Source organism: Calliopsis andreniformis, chromosome 3 (assembly GCF_051401765.1).
Source record: "Calliopsis andreniformis isolate RMS-2024a chromosome 3, iyCalAndr_principal, whole genome shotgun sequence".
Classification (NCBI taxonomy): Eukaryota; Metazoa; Arthropoda; class Insecta; order Hymenoptera; family Andrenidae; genus Calliopsis; species Calliopsis andreniformis.
This window is the reverse complement of record NC_135064.1, coordinates 28,806,039-28,829,011: the sequence shown is the minus strand read 5'-3', so window position 1 is coordinate 28,829,011 and position 22,973 is coordinate 28,806,039. Positions and strand designations below refer to the sequence as shown.

At 36.8% G+C, this 22,973-nt stretch overlaps 2 protein-coding genes across 6 annotated transcripts; one reads left to right on the top strand and one right to left on the bottom strand.

Annotated features, from left to right (window-relative positions):
• Positions 1–541: 541 nt before the first annotated feature.
• Larp (La related protein) lies at positions 542–14,959 on the top strand. Of its 4 annotated transcripts, none has more exons than XM_076375529.1 (18): positions 3,780–4,027; positions 4,760–4,888; positions 6,320–6,393; positions 6,543–6,596; positions 7,010–7,178; positions 7,279–7,383; positions 7,456–7,637; positions 7,850–7,974; positions 8,051–8,240; positions 8,589–9,137; positions 9,253–9,410; positions 9,500–9,725; positions 9,807–9,974; positions 10,055–10,305; positions 10,379–10,539; positions 10,737–10,991; positions 11,231–11,364; positions 11,500–14,959. In XM_076375529.1, the coding sequence occupies exons 2-18, from the start codon at positions 4,852–4,854 to the stop codon at positions 11,995–11,997; spliced, it is 3,336 nt and encodes a 1,111-aa protein (XP_076231644.1). In that variant the 5' UTR covers positions 3,780–4,027; positions 4,760–4,851; the 3' UTR covers positions 11,998–14,959. The 4 variants fall into 4 exon arrangements, with proteins under 4 accessions (XP_076231642.1, XP_076231641.1, XP_076231644.1 ...); XM_076375528.1 differs by lacking the exon at positions 3,780–4,027 and adding an exon at positions 4,512–4,610 and having other exon boundaries at positions 4,696–4,888; XM_076375527.1 differs by lacking the exons at positions 3,780–4,027; positions 4,760–4,888 and adding an exon at positions 542–1,449 and having other exon boundaries at positions 7,013–7,178.
• Positions 14,960–19,551: 4,592 nt separating this feature from the next.
• Positions 19,552–21,366, bottom strand: Pban (pheromone biosynthesis-activating neuropeptide). Of its 2 annotated transcripts, none has more exons than XM_076375537.1 (3): positions 21,231–21,366; positions 20,871–21,101; positions 19,552–20,699 (listed from the first exon to the last, which is right to left on the bottom strand). In XM_076375537.1, the coding sequence occupies exons 1-3, from the start codon at positions 21,328–21,330 to the stop codon at positions 20,440–20,442; spliced, it is 591 nt and encodes a 196-aa protein (XP_076231652.1). In that variant the 5' UTR covers positions 21,331–21,366; the 3' UTR covers positions 19,552–20,439. The 2 variants fall into 2 exon arrangements, with proteins under 2 accessions (XP_076231652.1, XP_076231654.1); XM_076375539.1 differs by having other exon boundaries at positions 19,552–20,687.
• Positions 21,367–22,973: the final 1,607 nt, after the last annotated feature.

Sequence of the window (22,973 nt, the reverse complement as noted above, 5' to 3'; positions counted from 1 at the left end):
GCGTGTTCTTAACCACACAGCCTCAACCGTACCTCGTGTTCCAACTCTTAACATCTCATCGAATCGTTGAATATTAGATATTCTGATCAATTTTTGTCTCTTTTATTAAATCTGAAAAAAGTCTTAACACGCGTGATAGAAAAAGGGAGCACATTTTACAGATTGTTCAGTAATCAGAGGACCGCGTGCATGCCTACCGCGCCTTCTGGAAAATCCAATTCCTCGTGACACGAGACTTTCACGAGTGGCCGTTCTCTCGTGCTCGCACAAGAATTGACAGTCGTGGTCGTGATCCTGCGTGATCATACATTGTAGAATTTTTGTTAAAAATCCAATAGGTGTTCGTGCGACAGCGCGAATCTCGGGGAGACATGCATCGAATCGACGGCACGGAGGATGTCCCTAGATTGGTGCTATAAAGCCGAAACGACCACGCGCGTAACGTTTCGAATCTTTCGATATTCTAACGAAACGAGCCAACTGATATTAATGTACCTGAGGCTACCTGACAGATCTCAGGACTCCTCAATTGCCTGAGTTGGAGCAACATCCTGTAAAAAAATTATCGAGACGAATCCTCGTGTTCGGGATCACCTCGTGTTTTTGTCTTTCGGCGCGTATCGTTCAAGATGGCGGCTAAGGTGGCCAGCGGCGCTCAGGGAAGTACTGAAAGAGAAGAGGGCCCTGGGGTCTCTTATGCAAGTATTTTGAATCCTAAGAGCGGAACCGAGAATAGAGCCTCTAATAATAAGGGTAATAACAAAGAGAATATTGGTGGTCAAGTTCAGGCTCAACAGTCTCTACCTGTTAAGGATCGTATAACTTCTCAAAATCTGATATCAAAGGGAAAATCTTATCAGAGAAACGGGAGAAGACTCGGTCAGCAGGGCAAAGTGGACAAACATTATGGGAACGAAACGCAACATTTCCCAGAACAGAGCCAATTGATCGTTCAAAAGAAAAGCCCAATAGAGCAACAACAGGAAGTTATTTCTGAGAATGAGCAGATAAATGGAGATGTTGGAAGCGATGGAGAATTTCAGACGGTTGCTCCAAAAAGTGCCAGGAGAAAGGAGAGATTAAGAGAGCAACACCGTGAGCACAGAGAACGGCTTAGACACAGGGATCACAGGCATCCATTACGTGGGCATAGTGGAAGTAACGAAAGGCCTTACAAAGAACGAGATCGTGGAGATAGAAGTAATTCGGATCATGTCACAAGCAATAAGGAAACTTTTAGAGATAAAGAAGATTTAGAAGCAGAGTCAGAAGTTCAATCTCCGCCACCTGTTAAATATATTGAAGCACCACTCCCTACAGTCAATCCTTGGACCAAAAGTAAAACTTCTACACAAACAGCATCTTCGAATTTTGGGAGCTTAACGATTGTGGAGAAACAAAATGACAAAGAAAAAAGGGTACTTCAGCCACAGCAACAAGGAGTTGTTGGTAAGTGTTGACGAAAATATATTCTTAATTTTTCATGTTTTGATCTGTTTATCAATGGATTATGAAGTTAAATTTTTCCTAAATATTATATAGTATGTGCATCATTATAGGCAAGTGTTTCTAATTTTGAAACTATGCCTATGCAATAAGGTAATCATGTGTTTGAGAAAATTATAGCTTAGCAGTTTGATACAAATGTATCACATTCTAGCACACTAGTATGAGTTTATGAGATTTTAAGTTCCTTTCACTTTATGATTTTTTTTATCTAAATGACCTTGTACTTTGTATGTATGATGACAAGATCTCTTATCAAGTTCAACAAAATGAGTCTATGCTTCTATTTTGTCCAAGGCTAATGTAGACTTATAATCAGTTTCAGTAAGTAAGACCTGTAAGTAAATAATTTAATGCTAAAAAACAAATTGATTTACACATATGTTATTAAGATAGGAGTTCAAAATTTATTCCTTTTCATTAAATTTTAATGTATGCTTGTTAAAAATAACGAAAATTTAAATTACCGCGCGCAAAGAAATTATACTATTCTCTGAAATGGCGCGAAATATTATTGTACACGATTAATTTAAAATGGAATATAGTGAATCGGTAAATATTTCGAAATTTTAATGACCGTATGAAATATTTACAATGAAACAGAGAACATTAAAAAAACTGCATTTATAAAATGCATTTCTTTTTACAGATTACGAATAGTTTCTAAGTTTCTAAAAGAGTGGAATTATTCAGAAAGTACCCGTCTGCGAACTGTGTGGGAGGTCTGTATTAGGTGAGATATGAACTCGGAATATGAACAGAGATATTAATTGTTGGTTTTTAAAAGATTCGAAATTAAAAATAGATTCAAGTATCGAACGTTAACGATTGAATTGTAGATATCGTTATTTAAATTTTGCAATTTCCGTTAAAAAATTTACTTAATTCAAAAGTGTTGTTCTAATCTTTACCGGTCGCGTGTAGATTAATCGTGTACATAATATAATTAACTTATAAGACTATAGAAAATACGAATTCCATATTTGCTGGAATATCATTTTTAATTTAAAAACTTGACAAAATTTTTGTTTAATATGAGCTAACAATTTTGTCCAAAATCTATTTGACTATGGAAATGTGTTTCGGTGAAAAAAGCAAGCATGCGCTGTACATCTACAAGTAAAATTTTACGGTGTAGGTGTTTGATCGTTACGATGACGATATATAATGGGGAATTTTGTACGAGTGATTCTATCATCTTATCTGTTATGCTGCCAACGATTCTTCTGTACACGTGGCAATAAGAGACCCATGTCGGCAATCGATTCTCAACGCGTCTTCTATACATGTACATATGTACATACATAGTATTCTTTATGATGCACTAAGTTTTTTTGCACTTTTTTTAACACTATCTACCATGCAGTTTGGAATAAATTCGATCAGAGACATAGGAAAATTGAAAGCAGTTCTGTAAATACAAGTTGAAAGATTTTTGGCAAGTGGTAGATAATTCTTGTTGATTAGTTGAATTACTTAATTAACAGATAAAAAAAGTCGGGGGCAACGACATTGACACTCTTTCTAAGCGGTCGACAGTGAGTTGCTACATGTGACGCAATTACTAAAGCTGCTTCGTAACTACATTACTTTCCTTGCTGTAGTTCAGACATTCACTCTCGAATGCCTACGGCACTTAATCCACGAGTTGTAAGCCGCGATCGTATTGCCATGATATATACCTACCTACACATATTCAAGTGCAATAATCACTTCCGAAAATAGTCAAAAATTGAACGTATTGAATAATCTCCGGTTTTTTTTGTTTTTTCTTTTTTTTTTTCACATTTTTTCTCTTTTAACTACTTTGTATCATTGTATCTATAACTGTCTTTCACGAAAGGCACGAAAATACATATATTTTGCGTGAATACTGCAAGACGTGGTATCGGATTAGGATTATTATTACGAGTTTCGATTGAAATGTGTCGCAGAATGTGAGAGTGATGGTAGTGAGAGGAAACCTGTTTCAGGCCGTAGGTCTTCTACACTTGATAAAAGTAGAATCGGTAAAGGCCAATAAATGCCTTTCAACCATGCATACATACATATGTATGTATGTATACGAGTTGAAATCAAGTAAGAGTAGAAATGGCAGAAACGAAGCATAGTGTCAAGATCATTTCCCTTTCCCTTCCGAACGTCCTATCACGTTTAACTATTATACTATTATGATACTAAATGTTCTATTTGTTTCTGTTTAACAATCTATGTAATTGTATCCAATAGAATTCGTAATACACGAGGGAAGTATTCCCATTGGTATTTAACCGGTAACGGACCATACCGAATGGACAATAGGGGGTACGGTACGGAAGGAGACGAAAGCTGCATTTAATGCTGTTTGCATGTGAAAGCCTAGCGAAGCAGCTGCGCGGGCATTTACCATGCTTGGTTGCTGCAAGCCTTCTTCGATTCTCCCTTTTTGCTTGCCAGCTCAGTGTACTCTCGACGCTCGGGCTGCAATCGCGAAATCAAGTTACAAGTGGCAAGCTTCTTGTCGTCACAATTGCAAATAAAGGTTTTTCTCTACCGTTCTATTTACGTCATAAAGGAAAATGCGATTAAGAACATTCACAAACGTTCGCACATTGCCAAAATAGCCAATCTATCTATTGTAGAAAGGGCGGTACCTTTCATACGACTGTGTTGCGATAGTTAAAAGTATCCAAAGTAGTACAATTAACTGTGTTTGGTCAACGAATAATCACACGATTAAAACATATTTTATACATTTTATCTATAACTATTATTTTATCGCTTTCAATAGAAGATAAATGCAAACCTTTATAACATATGGTAAAAATTCGTACGACCTCTAATCAGTGATGGTGATGGTTTATGCGTGCTGTAAGGACATTAAAACACTATCAGTTTTAAAGCGTTTATATATATCACTTTATTGCTTCACTGACAATTTTCTTCGTTCTATTGTATTTCCTTCTTTTTGTCTTTATTTATTTTACGCAGTTATAATTTTGATATGCTCTCATCATTTCTTTTAGAAGTTGTAGAAACGTGTAGCCTAACACAAATACGAAGCACAGTAGAGCACACCTGTTGCGTTGCACCGAAGATTATTATTGGAAAAAGCAACGATAAAGGTAGTGTGTAGGTTCAGCATCAAAAAGAGACCGCAACGTTTGTTGAATATCATCCAATATAGTTTTTTTTTTTTTCCCCAAAAAGTATCGGCTTACTCGTATCCGTGTTTACATAAACGTTATGTAAAAGTGTAAGGTGTATCCCGTAGTGAGTCCGCGAACAACGCGATCGAGAGCAGTGTTCGATGAAATAGTAATGTCTTGCAACTGACGAAACTTTGCTGGTGCGATATCTATAACGATGAAGATCAAGAAAAATAAGAGCGACATTGTTCAACGTGAGTTACTCGACTCTCATTTATTTTCTATTGTATGTTTCTTTGTAAACAATGCACGTTTTAGTAACATACAGCAGCAGTGTGCGTGCCAAATAAGCAACGTGTTGTTTTTTGTTTACGGGTTAGTAGGATTGTTGACAGAACAGGTTTAGAGCCAGCGTGGCATTATTAATTCTGGCGTGGACGGCCCTCTCGAACGAAGTTGGAAGTGAGACAATTTCGAGGTAGTGCGGCCTGCCAACGAGATAATGTTTCGAGATAGTCGCGTGGCCAGCAAACAATACGATAAAATTCGAATAAGTAAAAAACCACATTCGGCACATTTTTACATTCCAGTACGATTCTTTATCTATCTCTTCGAAGTTAATCTGGGTGTGGGGGGTGTTTCAATTTATAGTATACATGTATGTATACAAAAACTATATATGTAGTAATAAGATACTATACGCTTTTATTATTTTTTCAAAAATAAAGATAAAAAATAGTAGGAAATTACGTTATTAATTCAATTTAACTGTTACACATCCCTATAGATATTGTGTACGTATCTACAATAATGTTTATCGCAAACTTGTTGCACATTTGGTCGTTCATTTTCTAAAAATGGAAAATAGGTTTCTATTCGATGTTAAACATAATTCCTTCGCAAGCTACCGTCGAATCACGATTCTCTAGTGTTTATTTTAAAAGTAGAATTGTGCAAGAAGTATATACCTAAACGTAAAGTTGTTTTCTTTGTATCATATTACACTATAGTTGTACGTTACTGATCATCGTACATCTTGCCTTTATTTTGTGTTTTTGTCAATGCTTAATGTTAATCGCAACACTGTAAAGCGAGGAACTGTACGGTAGCAGGTTACTTTCGCTTTCTCGTCGATTTGTGTTTTTAAAGCGAGTAAAAGACCAACTCGACTGAAAACGGGTCAACGAGCAAATCTGCGACTGTGTATCACTTGCGTAACGCACTGCGGTCAGAGTGGCTGTTCACTTCTAACTCAGGCTGCATTGATTATTTATAGAAAATAAGGAAAGTAACGTTAATATGTTTCATTTATGTGATTTTTTTCCAAAAAAGAATTTATCAAACATATACGAAAATCTGTTAAAAATTTAGGGTATAACTATTTTACTATTATAAAATATTTATCTATTTATCATCATTAATTCAAAAGCGTTATATATTATCGTAATAATAGCAGTTAAAAAAAAAGTAACATACTGCTTGCATTAAAAACTCTTTCGATTCTTTTTTCGTGTCGCACGGTTGTACATAAAAATATTCATAAAACACGCGTGTACTCAGAAAAGATAATGAAGGTCATAAAGTGTCGAACAGATTAGGAACGTTGTGATAAGACTTATGCCGAAAAATTGGCCATTAAATCATACGAATTGAATACTAACAGAATTTTTTGTCGTTTATTACAGAAAACGGTATCAATGCCGGAAGTCATCCAACGGTAGTCACAGCTTCGAAGGATAGGAGAAAATTTAATCAAAAGGTATGCGACAATCTTCATTTTTCTATAGGATAGTAATAATAATAAACGATTTAAACTCTGTATGTGAAATAATATGAAATCAACAATTAACGTTGTTCCAGGTGTTTGAAATATTTAAAACATAATTAAATACTTTGTAAATTTAACAGGCCAGCGACTTCTCTGATATAGGTGATTGGCCAACCTTAGGAGCTCAAGGAGAGGTGGGTTAAATTTGTTTATCGTTTTTTCGTAGCACTCACATTTAACCTTACGAGGGACTGATTTTTTAAACCGACAAACAATACAGTATACAAACATCGTTTGATATGTTTTGATTTTTTTCTTCCTTATCTTTCATTTTCCGAGATCGATCATAGACAAATGATAAAGTTTAAGGATTTTGGACAAATTTAGTTGCGCAAAACCTAGAACTCATAGAGTACCATTGTATGTATCTATGAGCGTAGATCTTTTGCAAAAGTAATATTGAATGCTCCTTGTCGCGGGTGTATCGCTCATCTGTGGCGTATTATTGCGTTCATACAGTCATCTATTTCCACGTCTATACTGTATGATTAACAGCTTTTATGATTCTTGCCATAAATCATAGTGACTAAAGAATACTTTTATATAGAAGAAGGTAGCTGTGACAACGCAGAAGCAAAACGGTGTAATTGAGCAAAGTAGTGCTAAAGAAAATAATGGAACTAGCGCTGAAAACAGAGGAAAGGAAAACAAGGAGCAGAACCACTGTCAAGATGATAGCGACGAGTATACAGATGGCAGTGAAAAGAAAAAGAAAGGTAAGCTAGTGTCAGTTTGTTCTTTTGGATTAATATGAGATGAGAGGCCAGTGAAAAATATCCTTTGGATATTTCATCACATTTGTTTCTGATTTTACAGTAAGCAAGCAAAAATGGGTCCCTTTGGAAATAGATATAACGAAGGGTCGAAGTAAAAGAGATCGCTCTCCAAAGTATCATAACCAAAGGGGGAAAAATGGAGAAGGTATATAATAGATTTGTTTTTGGTGTATCGTTAGTTATTCGTATTTATTAATTTCGAAATTGTACCCTTCAGCGGAAGCAGAATCATATAGAGATAGAGAACATGATAACAGGTCAAGTTATAGTACAAGAGGTGGACGGGGTGGAAGAAGTTACAGAGGGAGGGGAGGACGAGGAGGACGAGGTGCTTATCGTGGTAGCTTTAGACATAGGCATGACCAGGATTATTCAAATTACATGACAGATTATATGCAGGTGATTCTTTTATGCTGTACTTATATAATTCCGCAGAAATATTACGATATTAAGCCGTACATAGTAATAAAAAGATAATGATGAGAAATAGATGGGAATCTCTCAGAATATTATATGTTGAACATGTTGAAAGTAGACCTGAAATTGAATATACTAATGTAAAAGCTTCTGAGCTTTCAAAATAAAGCTTTCATAAGAAAACCTCTTTACAGATGCATAAATACGGACATCTCGATCCTGCTTATATGATGCCTTACATGGGAACATTATATTTCAATAACACAAATTACGTTAATGTGGATACAGCAACGCTCAAAGAATATATTAGAAATCAAATGTGAGTATGATGAAATATTCATTTGGGAGAGAGTAGAGAACAAATAAAAATACTGATTAAATATTATTCTCCACAGAGAATACTACTTCAGCGAGGGAAACCTTCTGAGAGATTTTTTTCTACGTCGCAAAATGGATGCGCAAGGCTTTTTACCTATTACTTTAATCGCTTCCTTCCATCGTATACAAACATTGACGACAGATGTTAGTCTCGTTATTGAAGCAATTATGGAGTCTGACAAATTGGAATTAGTGGATGGGTTTAAGGTAAAATTAATGTGTTCTAAAATACATCATATGGCACAAATTGTGAATTAAATCCGTCAATACCTTGTATGTATATCGGATTAAACGTTTGTGCCAGAGTAAATAGAAGAGGATTCGCTGACACCATTAGGACTTAATTGAGTCTGATGAATGGGGTTTGAAAGTAGGCCTCCTTACAAATTAATTCTACAAATTTATCAAAATTATGACTATTCCAATTCGATTGCTAAAATCTTACTTTATATAAAATATTGTAAATCTTTTTAGGGATTTATTGGAATACCGTAAAATTCTACTATAATTGGTTGTTAATAATATTATAAATAATGTTGCTGTTTTACTTCTTAGGTCAGAACAAAAATAGATCCTCTAAAGTGGCCCATCTCAGATGCCGCCGGAAGTCCTATGTTCTCGGAGTTGTCTGATTCTGCGAATCCATCTCAAAATGAAGTAATACTCTATACGTCCGAATCCGATTTTTACCCTGCTGCCAGACCTTTACCAACGATTCCTATTCCCCCAGTTCCACGCGTTCTTCAATCCAACCACATTATCTCGTCAGTAGGAAGGATCAGTGAATCGGAAAGTATATCCTCGTCGATAGGTGATAGTTTAAATCCTGACGTGCCGGAGTTCATACCAAACGATCTGACGAACAAAAGTAACGAACTCATTGTACAGAATAGTGAAAGTCAGCAAGCGAATACCGAGGAACAGTCGGAGAACGCTAAAAGCATTCCAAAATCATCGAATAACTATTTGTTCGATCTCTCGAACAATGAAACTTCGAAAATAGATGATAAAACTTCGACGACAGATAAGTGTTCTAGTAGTCCTACTCCGGTACCGGAGGTACAGGTGAATGGTGAATCGCCTAGCGGTGACGTTTGGAAAGAGGTGAGTCCCTTTTCTCCGCGTTTATAAATTGCCGTGACAGATCTTTAAACTGTACTTTAACATCTTGTCGACAAATTATTATTAGTGATACGTAACGTTCTAAATAATGTAATAGGTAAGACGAAGAGTGAAACCATCGCACAAAGAGAGAAGCCAAGAAAAAGAAAAAGTAGATATTGTTAACAATGAAGTAAAAGAAGAATTAGATTTTCAATTTGACGAAGAACTCGATACACCGCCTCCAACTGGCCGACACAATGCGTTTTCTGAATGGTTTGTTCTTAGTTCTCATCAGTCCTTTCTTTTTAACGATACAATCTTTCGATAGAATCATATGAGCTAATGAGCGATTAACTGTGCAGGTCTGAAGACGACGAAGATTACGAATTATCAGATAGAGATGTAAACAAACTTTTAATTTTCACACAAACAACGGTGCCTATGTCAACTCGAATTCCAAAACACGAAGGTCACGATCGGACTGGTGATTGGACAACTAGGGTGAAAATGACTCAGGATCTCGAACAAGCCATTAATGATGGCTTATATTATTATGAAGAAGACTTATGGGTGAAAGATGGTCAAAGGGTAAGTTCGAAATTTATTCGTCGATTCAAGATTATCGTTTTGAACTTGAAATAGTTTTATAATAGATTTGTTTTATTATAGTATGGTTCTTCTTCGTCGATTGGAAGTTATAAAACAGTTAACGTAATTAGTCAAGAAGACTTTGAAAGAATGGCTCCTAAAGCGCCGAAGAAAGCTAATCCAGAAGTTCCTCCACCGCCTCCGTCTGCAATAGAAGACATAGAGGTGTCGCATTCTCTTCCAACTCAGGTACCTCTCTTTCTTTTCTGCTATCTCGTTTTCTCAATTTCTGCGAATTTGCAGCGCTAATATATTTATTTTTCAATTAGGTTCCAACAACTGCAGATAGTCAAGAGAGGAGGGATCGTCGAGTGGATAAAAGCCGATGGAACGAGAAACCGCGACTTGGTAGAAGAGGTGTAGTTCCGCGTTTCTTCGCTGTCGTGAAGGATGAACCTTCGGTTGATCCTAGAACACCACGGAAAAGAAAAACGCGGCATAGTAATAACCCACCTGTTGAACATCACGTTGGTTGGATCATGGACGTTCGAGAACATCGTCCGCGCACATATTCCACGGGGTAAGTTGATAATAATTAATGACAAAACAATCGATAAAGCAAGCAATTTTTGAATGTCCTATTCTATTGTTAGAAGCAGTGCTGGGACAAGTCCTAACGAAGGCTATCTCGCAAGTAGCTATGGCAGCGTGTCACAGTCTTTGCCTACCTTCCACCATCCGAGTCATGCTCTCTTAAAAGAGAATGGTTTCACTCAACAAGTTTATCACAAATATCATTCGCGTTGTCTAAAAGGTAACTACAAATTTATAAATCCTTAGTTTATGAATCTCATAATATATATTTACAATGATGAATTTATATCTTTGTCTTCTTTTCCCGACTGACAACCATGAAGAAAAAAATAAGATCTGAATATTTTCTACTACATTTAAGAATATGTCTCTAGCTTAAGAACATAAATTTCAGTGGTGTCTTCTTTTTTGTTTTAGAACGCAAAAGACTTGGAATTGGCCAATCTCAAGAAATGAATACACTTTTCCGTTTCTGGTCGTTCTTTTTGCGAGAGAATTTCAATCGTACTATGTACGAAGAATTCAGAGCTTTAGCCAAAGAAGACGCCTGTGAAGGTTATCGCTACGGTCTCGAATGTCTCTTCAGATTCTACAGTTATGGTTTGGAGAAGAGATTCAGACATCATCTTTACAAAGATTTCCAAGTCGAAACGATACAAGATTACGAGAGCGGTAAGGAGAATTTTCTAAAAGAGATAAAACCGTATGCACAAAATAGGTTGTTTAGCTATGGCACTTTTTGATAGCTGAACGGTAAAATTGTGCTAAAGCAAATGTAATGTACGTTGATACCGCGAGGATCAATATGTACCCCGTGCGTGGTTTCAGCATAGCGACAGATATTTTTTATCGGTGTGCTAGTAAACACGCAAATGTAGTGAACGCAACATTAAAATATTGTTAAATTGTAGGTCAATTGTACGGGCTAGAAAAATTCTGGGCGTTCTTAAAGTATTATAAACAATCTGATCAACTTCAAATGGATCCAAAGTTACAAGAGTATTTGTCGAAATTCAAGAGTATCGAAGATTTCAGGGTTGTTGAGGTAAGAGACTTATTCAGCTATACAGAGTATGTATAGTAAATTCTTTCGTCCTGACGTTCAAAATTGAACATTTCTATCTTGAAATACATCGGTATCGTTATGTATCATGAATAACGAATAACTTGTATATTTTAGCCTGAAATAAATGAGATGCTGAAAGGATTTGCTGCAAACTCACGATCTCAAGCGGCGAAGAGACGTAACAGAAGCGTATCAGAGAGTGCAGGTGGCGGTGGCGATGTTTCTCCGTCAAACAGAGTTCGTCGATTATCCGGCGGATCTAGCGCTGTAACACTGCCAACTTCCAGTGGCGAAAACAATTCTGCCAGCCAAAAGTCTCGCGTAGACTCAGTGAATTTTTCTCAGTTTCGAAATCGTGCCGATTCGTTTGGGTCCGGTCGGCTGGGCCATTCCAGACGCCGAAACGATGCTTCCTCCTCAATTAGTCAGCGTGATCTCAATAAACAGCAGCCTCGAAGTAGACAAAATTCCGGCTCATTTACCAAGTCTCAAGAGGTGAGCAAGTCCCAGAACACTGCCAGAGATCGTCTGCAAGTAACCGGTAAATTCGAACAGACCAAGTTGGTTACGATCAAAACGGAGAGCTGCGGTACATCGGTTTCTCAAAAGTGATCGGCTCGAAGGGGAATGGGTAAGTGCACGAGGCACTTACTCGCTTGTTAGAAATGGCTAAGTGCGTCGCTCTCTCAGGGATATAAAACATATTTGTTCCAACAAAGAGAGAACAAACTCGTGTGAAATACATAGCAACAGGAGTGCACGCTAGTGAAACGGTTAGAAGAACGAGCACAAATTCTCCGTTCGTCTGTCCGTTTCTCTGTACATATATACGCGACAGCGTTTTAATATTGAAGCTCATCAAGAGGGAATAGTGAAAGAAACGGTACAAGAAGAATGTAGAAGCGCGTGCACCATTTTTGCGTCTTTGAGACAAGTTCAGGGAATTATTCCTAAAGGTTGTATTTACAATACATCCAGCTATGTTCTTCCGTATTGGGAATATATGTTAAACTCGAATTCAAACTCTGTTCATTTCGTCTTTAGTTAAGAGGCTTCAATCCTAGATTCAACTATTATATAGAAAAAGATGGATAGTCTAATCTAATGGATGCTCTAACGGTGAACCAGTAAATCTGAGAGTACAGATACGATGAAATTATGTGAAAGCTTTTTAATTCGATTGACAGATTCCTGCCGTTAGTTTAAGATGTTTGCTTTGAGGGAAACTTTTCGCCATGAAGGGAGGGGATAACTTGCTGGTTTAAAGTGTCATTTATGAATTATATTAGTCTAATTCGATTCTTTTCGAAACAATACCAACAAGAAACTATATTTAATTGTAAATACAGTTAAAGCTTCGAAGGAATCGATGATATCATTTACGAGCACACGAGTTTAAATTATTGACACTTTCATGATAAAGTAATACACACTCATTGCATTGAAAAGTGTAGCTTGACACCTGGAACAATAGGAACCTGGAAAAATAGAGGAAGATATATTTTTTCTTATTTGATTAGTGCTCAGACTACATCTCACTTTTGAATTAACACAAACATTAATTTATTCATTATATTGTTACTTTTTCATTTTAATGAGCATATATATTGGATAATTACGAAATTTTTGTCGTTCTTCAAAAAGAAAGAATCGTAAATATTTCATATAGGTATAGATATATCAAATGTAGTTAAAATTTTGAGTTTTGAAATGAACTTTGTAACTCGTCGCTGTTAAGAATGTGAAGACAACGTAATTGCAACATGTATAAATAATTTTATGGCAATACGTTGATTTGTACTTTTAAATTTATAAAACATGAAGTGTCGCATTCTTCATGTAAAAGATGTATACTTCGCATAAATCGTCGTTGAATCAAGTGTCTGAGAAAATTATATGGATTCTCCTTAGACACTCTCCGAATTTTTAAACGAAGGAAAAGAAAAAAATGTCATATTGACAAATGAAACATGCTCAGTTCGTGGCCGGTGCAGAATGAATTATTATATTTTTAAATAGAGAAATTTATGCAGTTGTTTTTTTAATACGATAATGTGATTTTCGGTACTAGTATACTGGTTTCGTAGAGCCTTAATATATAGAATACTGAACAGAATTGCTTAATAAAATGATAGAACAAGTGAAACACGACGACAAGGAAATCGATACCGATTGTGATACGTACTTAGGTACGTCAACTTTTTACCGTGCTTTATTTTGCTTTCCATGTTTGCTGAATGGAAGTCAATTCTGTTTTTTAAATGGTAGGAATAACTTATATCGAAGAAATGGATTGGCTCTCGTCTGGTTAATAGTAGTACAAATAAAATAAAGTGTTCATAATTACGATAGGGAGAACATTTCTGTTGTCTAACTTTTGGCCCTTTCGTATCTCCAACGAATAGTTAAGTTTTGACAATGAAATAGAAATTATGTTTTGCTTGATTGTAACTATCGAAACAGTAATAGAAAAGCATTGCGTTAGTGTCTGGTATAACTAGAGTTGTTGTTATGCGAAACATGACGTTTTTATAAATGAAACTTCTGCTCGACAAACTATTATGCACATTTAGTTTGAATGAAATTCTTGAAAATGTGCTAGATAAAATGTCTAAATGGCTAACGTAAAGCAGATTTAAATAGCTACAAAAAAATGTTGAAACAAGTAAAATGCATAATTTGATGTTGGAGCACTGAAACACTGAAATTTTGTTGATTAGATGTTGGAGCTTTTTAATCGTGCAACGAAAACTTTTGATCGATTGAAATATAAAGATTATCGTTTTACGTAGAAGTTAAGCGTACGATTATGTAGAAGTATAATTAGATTAGCTAGAATTTGTAAGCGGGCAAAATTGGTTTTTCAGTTCAGTATCGTGTAAGGGGAAACTACTCTAATCTTAATTAAAAAGAAGTAGTTTTAGATCGATTCTATTATTTAAAAGAGAAGAAGCACAAGATAGAAATTTAAAATGAACTAGTGCGTTGTGTCTGTGAGCGTGCGACCACACGATTTTGGGATTAGACGTGATGCAGAAGCAGCCAAAAGTTTTTAAACCGAACTTTTGAACCATACCTAATCTTAATATGTCGTTACTTATATTCGCAAGTGTAACGAACATCGTGAAAAATATAGTAAAAAACGAATGGCTGGCTCATTCTCATACTGTGCACGCAATATCTGAATTTCTCGTCGACCAGCTACATTTTTTTACTCACCACGCTGTTGTTAATAGCGAAAGGGTTGAAAGGTCGACATTAAATTGCATTACACGCAAATCGCACATAGATATCTGGAATCTTGACAGATCCGTTTTCGTTCTTTAATGTACTAGTCACGCACTGAGTCAACACATCGTTTTGAAAAAGCATCGTTCGAAACTCCACGCGATCTTTCGATTGAAAAGTATCCTTAACGATACTGTCAACTACTTTTGTTTTTTACTTTACGCTATAAGGATTTTGCTCGACTGGATATACCCTACTTCTTATAAAATTGTAACGAACGAAGAACTGTAACACAAAACATTCTTGTCTGTTGAAATTTTGTGTAACAATGTTGAATTTCTGTTGATATTTGTTATTGTTTTCTATTATTCATGCGTTTGCGAAGCCTGAGGTAATCAAAGCTGGAAATTATCTGTGCTACCGTATCGTGTCATCGCAAATTCATCTATTTATCGAGTAAATATTTTATTTACCATTAGTCAGCCTATGCAAAGTTTTATAACATGAGCAGTATTTTTTATATGTTTCATATTCCAATCACATGTTTCTTTTTCAATGAACACATGGCCTTCAAATACGTTTACCATTGCGTATCGCTAATGAACCAAACAAGCAATATAGCTGTTAATACAATCCATAGGAAAATCTCAACAATGATCGATTAAGTGATTAATAGATTTTCCTTTTTTATTTCCTTCTTGTGTGAAAGGAATTTGATTTCGTATCGAAAATGTTTCACGAATTACAGCAAATTATATCCAAAGTCTTTTCTACCAGAATTCAGTAAAAAAATTGAGGATTAAATTTCTCCTCAATTCAAAGTTGCCTCAAGTTTTCGTAGACCGAGAAGAAAGAGGGGGTCATTTATTTTTTAGGAGGGAAACGTAAAAGGTTTAATAGTGAAACTAATCACATATGACGAAATTACATACTAATTGATTACAATAGCAGTAAACTATTTTTTCTCTGTTCATGTATTTTGAATATTAAACATATCGTAAATTGCAGGAAATTTATATGGGTCACTCAACACTTTCTTTTTTGGTATTTAATTCCTGGAAGACAGAAACGCATTTAGTTAAGCGATAAATTAATAGAAAGCATTATTTACTTATTTTTTAAAAGTTGAATCATAATTTTGAAATCTATTCATGAACATACACACGATGATGAATTTTCTTTTAAACGTTAACGCAATCGATAAGATCATTTTGCTTTAGAAGCATTATTATTGCAGGAAAATGTAATATAACGAAACCAATTTTTCGCGCGTTTTTAATATTTCTTCCTTTTCATTGTCTTCCTGTGTCGCATTTTGGTTCGTATCTTCTGAGTTCAGATCGCTTCTATAGATACTTTCGGCAACTCGTTCAATCAGAACGCATCAAATTGATAGGTATTTGATCCTAAGTGTTGGCTATTCGAATGAATTATAATTATATATAAACATATATAATATACGTATATGTACTATTAATTGCGCGTCAATTTTCCATCCGAAACTTGTCCTTCCGTACTATTTACAAAGAACACTAATTATTTTAGAGTTCCTACGTCCGTTCAAATAATCATTTCACTTGTGATCGACAAAAAAATTGAAGACGTATAATAAAAGTGCCGCGACGTGAATTGTTACGTGTTATTCGGTTCAATTTTCGTATCAATCGTGTATCATAATTTCTACTTACCTTTTGTTTTTCAGCTGTTAGAGCTATTAATTCATTTTTCTGATTAAACTGTTTCATACCATTCTTAGAATCGTTTGATGTACGTATCTTTAACCGATGACCATTGTAAACTCGTCAACGAAACAACTACAGTATTATGATCGAAAATTTTACAGAATTTGTAGTGTAATTGATTTCACAGAACTGAATGCAGAGACTGATAATTAGGTCACGAAACTTGAAAATATTCAAGAGTTTAATATTCCACGGTACTGTCAGTTCATTTCTTCTCATCTTTGTGTGATTCTTATGTAAAGAATAGGCAGGCATTATATCCTTCTGTACACATCGTGCTGTGTTACAAACGTAACGATTCCTTTGCCTTTATTCCGTATTCTTTTTAGAAAAAAATACTGGTTTCAGTGTCTAGAACAGATTGAAGTTTCCTTCCTCTATCCGAATACCGTACTCTTTTTCTGAGAAAAGGTTCTGTCTGAAAATATGGGAAGAGTATGTTGAACGGACGAAAAACTGTAGCACAAATAAAGAGAATAATGCTCATGGACGAATGCTAAGAAAGAAGTCAGAAAAACTGTTAGCAAAACAAGGAACCGATTATCAATGACTAGGTACTTTTTGTACATATAACACATTTGTAAGCCTCAATTTGCCATTTCGTATTCGGCGATGTAGGATTAGTTACTTCTTAAGGATTAAGCGAGTGACTAAGCACTTATAAAGGAATGACAGAAAAAAGGCGACGCCACACAAAAAAAGAGAATGAACGTAGATTTAGTCGAGTTAAGTTAAGAATCGACAGTTAGGGTACGGTCGTCGGTGTGCCCTTTACGTTTTCGACTCCTAGGATCTCGTACAAGTTCCAGGATTTTATTCCTCCGTTGTACTATGCCTTAATGAAATTTTCTTTCAAACTTGAATACACTCAATTGTGTGTTGGTTGCACTCGAACTTGAAGAAAAAAGCGTTGATACCAATAGTCAAATCTAATTAATCGTGAGAATTTGAAAAAGGGTGGACTTTCTTTCCAAGTTCAGTGAAGTGAAAAGATCAGACTCGATCAGACTTTTAGTTGAAAAGTGAAAACTACAACGGGGAATAGAAATCAGACTAGAAAAATAATTCCGACGAAAATTGTATCGCTTCGTAAACGTCGATTTTTTATAATAACGTAAATAATCTGAAACCAGAACGATTTCAAATCGTCCCGTTAAATAATCAATCATACATATTACGAATTCTTACGTTCTTATTTATACGGATGCACGCATATACATATAGATTCATGCATATACATACGCATTTATATATGTGTGTGTGTGTGTGTGTGTGTGGGTTTTCAGGTTATCCTTGGAGCATAATAAGGGGTTTACGAGAAAATATATAAAAAAATCAATGTTTCCTATAAGATATACTTTCTACTCGAAGATTAACCATCTTTGATATGTATGTGTATATAGTACCTTTTCCTTTTAGTGTTTTTCGATCACAATTAATCCCTTGTATTTAGTATATCTTTATCTCAGTGATTCTTTTTCGTTTTCTTTATTCAAGTATTTTTGTTTCTTTATTTTTTCAATCTTTTACAATGCAATTGTATAGGAATATATAATTTATGTTTTGATTTCTCATCGATGTAGAGGAGTCTATTATGTAGCTGACAAAAACGGGAAGCGTAAATTACTTGTATCCAATTCCGCGGAAAATAAGAAGAGTTCGAATTCCGATAAAAAAGCTATAAGAATTCGTTCTGAAACTGTTTGAGAAAATCTGCTTAATTTTCAGGCTGACGTTTAAGGAGCGCAAACGGAATCTCTCGTGTTTCGAAAAATAGAGAGGCCCTTTCTCACGCTTCGCTGTTCAAACTTAATCACAGCAAAGTGATTCGTAGTTTCGATATATTTTGTAAATGATAAAAAACTGATAATCCAAAATATTCCTGTGATTCGCGATGCGTTCGATTTTCCATCTTCACAAAATCGGAGTTTTTTCCGCGTCACGACAAAACAAAGCAGATTTTCGTTCGTAAGATAGTGCCTTCGATTGAAATTGACTTTCATACTTGGTAGTTCGTTTTTAGATTCCCCTGATTCTATATCAGATTGGAGCACCTGCTACTTTTTCACGTAATAAGCAACCGCGTATGATCGTTCTTTTCGAACGATCGCTTCTTCAGGCTGCCACGAGCTCCTCCGACACACGAAAAAGAAACCGTGAAATTATTCTCACGATTTTGTACATTCATATCGACGCGTATACACGATTGAAAGACGCGAAAATTACAAAGGAAAAGGAAGCAGAACCTTTGAAAATTATTATTTCTGGAAATTTTTTAACAGAAGTGCGCGAAGGAGGCAACTGACGAAAGGATACAGTTTATATTTTTTAGGAAACGAATAGTCAGATTAGACGTAACGTTTAGCAATACAAAATCCGTCGCGTAATGTATATTGAGTGACGATCGATTATCTCGAGGAACTCGAAAAAGTTTCAGAAAATAGTTTCGCATCGAGGAGAAGGATTCATGAAAGAAGTTCCCCGGGTTCGAATCGACCTCGTCTCCGTAATTACTGTTTTCAATCTTTTTTTCTTTTTGGAAGAACTATATACTTACCGATGTATTTTTTCAAATTCGTCAGACTTGCATAACTATGAAGCGCGCGTAAGGTGTATGACCGTATCGACGATCTTTTGCACACACGAGGTAAAAAAAACAATAAAGGATATATCGAATGGAATCGATAATTCTATTGTGTCGAGTAAACTCGACCATGTATATATACATACCTATACAAATAGATCTATATATTATATAACACACACATAGACGTACCTAGTACATAAGAGCATTATAATTATAATATACATATAAAAATAGTGATAGGATGAATGGGCAGATAGCATGTTTGCGTGTGCGTATTTACGGTACAGAAGCTAGAGAAAGTAAAGAATTATATTATAGACGTAACACATTGCCTAGAAAAATGTCGATAAGGGTGTGTTGTAAAAGGCGACGAGGCGAGGTGTTGTGTGAACGATCTCCGAATTCTATACGCGTAGGAAGGTTGTAACGTTTGCGAATGCATCTAATAAAACGGAAAAAAAGACAAAAAAACTGAAACTGCAAAAGAAAGTGTGTCACTTCCATCCCTGTTCCTATTTAGTATCGTAGATTATCGGTATGTACATGTATATCAATGCTTACGCGTTGATTAGTCTACACGTATAGGTCTACTGATGTACACTGTTCTATGTGTAAGTACTCGTACACAGTGGATATATGTATAAGAAAGGGGACTAAAGAGCGAGAGAAGGAATCGTGGCAGAAAATGAAGGGAAAAGGGGTGGTTTTGGAAATGAGAGGATCGCCGAGCAAAGTTTTATTACTTAAAATATCTTACGAATTGTTCGCATTTTCTTAATAACATTTATTCTTATTATTACTAGATATTGTAAGCGATAGGTAGAAGGTGGTCGAGTCAATCGAAAGCTCTCAGTAGGAATGCACATAATATAATCTTTCGGAGACAAGAAATTCTATTTCCTACATACATATTCCGTAGTAAAAGTCTAATCTTCATATGCAACGCGATATTTTACATTTATGATTATGAAAATGACGAAAAGGGCGAGCAAACCCTTTTGATCGGTTGCGTCGTATGGTAATGTCATTTAGAAAGAAAACGTTGAATTTCGGATAAAGAGAGCACGCTTATCAAGGTTGAATTTCTTCGGTGCGAGGAAGAAGGAGACGGTGAAGAGAAAAGGGATGGCAAGGGGAATAACGGGTAACTACGCGTGTAATTTCCCGAGCGGAACTACCGGTGGGCCATGTGGCCACGTAGACTCTGCTCGTAACCATAAAGCTCGGAAACACCGCCAGCAGACATAAGTTAACTTTCCGCCTCTCTTTACTCGAGTAACCATTTACTATCGGGAATGGACAGGAATAACACGCGTCTATCTCTTTCATTGGCACCGCATCGCCTCGGCTGCAAGGTTCTCGAAAATTGGAAGGAAACAATCCTCGAACATTCTTTTTCTCTCTTATAATACAAAGAAATAAAAGAGTCGTTTATTTTGTTCTTTTCGCGTTCGGTTACACTATGTCTCCGGCTGTCTTCCTTTTCTCGGGTCAGTTTCAAAAGCGTGAATCGTCGGCGTACTGTTTAGATTTCTCGAGAATCGCGTGCAATTGTCGGCCGAGCCTCGGCGACGGTGTCCAGGGTAGTCGACGTCCTAGGCGGGGCGCGAAAAGGGGTGGAAAGATTTGCTCTTCCGCGTAGAAGTCTTCTTGATCTCTCGGTAATCCGTACGAAAAGAACAGATCCTCCCCTGATTCTCTGCCCAAGCGTGGAGTAAACTGGGGCGGTTGTCGTTTTTCCCCTTCTGTAATGAAAACTTCCATAGGAAATAGGATTGCAACACCAAGATGACCTTTTACAGATAACAAAACTCTTAGTTTCCCCAATCTTTCGCTAATTTCAGAAGTTGATATATTTTTCGAATGGAAAGTGGTGGATGCGAAAGACACGGGTAATAATAAAGCGCGAGACTAAGAAGCAGAAATACCTGGAATCGTGATCCAACGCGGTGCATCAAACATGTTCGTTAGAGTTTCGAGCTCCGAATCGATCTCCAGTTTCCTATCTGCTCTCCGTCGTCTGCCCAACCGAGGTCCGAACCACATGCCGCTGGTGATGTCATGCGAGGTGCGTTTGATGCACTTGCCATCGGTGCAGGAGCCGAACTCGTTATTGGGTGTCCTGTCGTTAGAGACGCTGCTCGCCGATTCTCTCCCTTCTGTCGACCAAAACGAGTTCCTTTTCGAATTATTTTCAGTTGCGCGTACAATTGTCGGGCTACCCGTTTTTTCGTTTTGCAGCACTCGAAACGCAACTATTAATTATCGTGATTCACGCGAAAACGTACCGTACTCGCCGGAGCAGCAAGACACCAAGTAAAGGAGGCAGAAGACAGCGCCGATCGAGACGGCGACGCGAGAAGGTTGGAAGACAGCAAAACCGATCATCGCTTCTTCGAGTATACTCTACCTCGAGACTTGTCGTCGAATAGTGTCGATACGGGTGCGATTCCCAGGTTTTATAGGGATGCAAGCCACCCTCCGAGATTGCTTACGCGCGATCTCGCCTCTTTTTTCCTCCATCCTTCACCCTATGTTTCTCCCTGTCTTTCCTTCGATTTCATTCCTGCCCCCGTACGCAAACATCCACCCCGTCGGGAACAATCTTGACTGTCCACGAAGCGATTCGTCTCAATTTCAATCGAGATCCATGGTCCTCCATACCTAATGAGCATCCTGACTCTGGGAGGGGTAGAAAGCAGCAACCGCCACCCGAACCCGGAAATCTTCCTACCCGCTACACTCATTCGTTCCCGTTGAGATTTGCACGAACAGCTTCCTACATCTATGTGTATTTCTTTCCAGGATATCTCGCATCTTCTCGTCTTACAGAGAAGCGAATTAACCTTTGGGAATTTATCCCTATTTCATTCTTTTACCTACCGTACCACTTTCTTCTTTATTCTACAAACATTTCTATTAAAAGATTAGAACTCGCACGCTTCCCTGCTACCATTTTCGGGCCAGTAAATTAAAGGCGATGCAAAAGTTTCGAAAAATCATAGATTTTCAAACGCCTTCGTTTTAATTAATTCTATCTGTTCGTTAATAAGACAGATGGTAATACAAGGGTAATCGTTGCTCATTGATTGGCAAATACGCAGAGAGGAAACGAAGACGAATGCACGACGGATGACTTGCAGTATTCGCATCGAAATGAAGAAAATAATGATTCGGTGGATGGAGAATTAAAAATCGTTGAAGAATCCTCGCGTTCTTTGCTCCCTGTCGCGAGGAACGAATCGAGCTTATAGCCCATAGCTGTTTCAGCGGACAATCTGTCCTCGATTAAGCCTGTCAATTAGCCAATTCAATTTCGGGATCAACGAGATCGAGGCGGATTGGAAGGTCGGCCACCGCGTATAAAAGGTCGACTGTGTTCGACGATTGACTCACTAACGGCTGATCGGCAGCGTGAAAATACAGCTTCATTTGCGTTAAACGTATACCTTACGGAATTATACGAACATTCGACTCGAGTTTAAAAAGCAGTGATTAGTTGCAATAGTGCAACTAATCGATCGTTCAACAATTTCACCCAATAAAGTTTACTACTTCAAACTCTATGCAAAACATTTTCAAATTCAAGGAATATTCCAAGAAAGATTTAACATTTTCTGTTCTTCTTACTGATAATTATCCTATAGAATAGCATAGAATGTCCGATTTCGCTGTAACGTTTATTAATCGATAGCTGTATGCACTGAAATCGATAATCATTCGACGAAACGAAAAATTAGGTAAAGAGAATAGGAAAGAGAGGCGTGAGAGGCGCAAATTGCTGACGATTGTTCCGAAACATCAGTATCTTACTCGGGTCATGCAATTAGGGGGTAGGCGACATGTGCGAGGGGCAGTTTTTCATGAGCCAGTTAAGTGGTTGAGTCGTAGCTCTACTTGGACTCGTACGTGGACCTTCGATACTTGTCAAAGCAAACAAACGCTTGCCTTATGTTTTTTCTCTGCTCGCGTATACGTACTTACGTATTTGTCGAGCGCGAGTAACTTGGACACACGCGCATCTGCTGCTT

What these genes read in the sequence shown, in the direction of transcription:
- Larp (XM_076375526.1), top strand. Translation starts at nt 630, where the DNA reads ATGGCGGCTAAGGTGGCCAGCGGCGCTCAGGGAAGTACTGAAAGAGAA. An exon ending in AAGGGGGAAAAATGGAGAAG is followed by an intron (nt 7,384 to 7,455) that starts GTATATAATAGA and finishes TGTACCCTTCAG; the next exon opens with CGGAAGCAGAATCATATAGA. An exon ending in GGGTGAAAGATGGTCAAAGG is followed by an intron (nt 9,726 to 9,806) that starts GTAAGTTCGAAA and finishes GTTTTATTATAG; the next exon opens with TATGGTTCTTCTTCGTCGAT.
- Pban (XM_076375537.1), bottom strand. Translation starts at nt 21,330, where the DNA reads ATGATCGGTTTTGCTGTCTTCCAACCTTCTCGCGTCGCCGTCTCGATC. An exon ending in TTGCTGCTCCGGCGAGTACG is followed by an intron (nt 21,102 to 21,230) that starts GTACGTTTTCGC and finishes TTTGGTCGACAG; the next exon opens with AAGGGAGAGAATCGGCGAGC. An exon ending in GCGTTGGATCACGATTCCAG is followed by an intron (nt 20,700 to 20,870) that starts GTATTTCTGCTT and finishes TTCCTATGGAAG; the next exon opens with TTTTCATTACAGAAGGGGAA.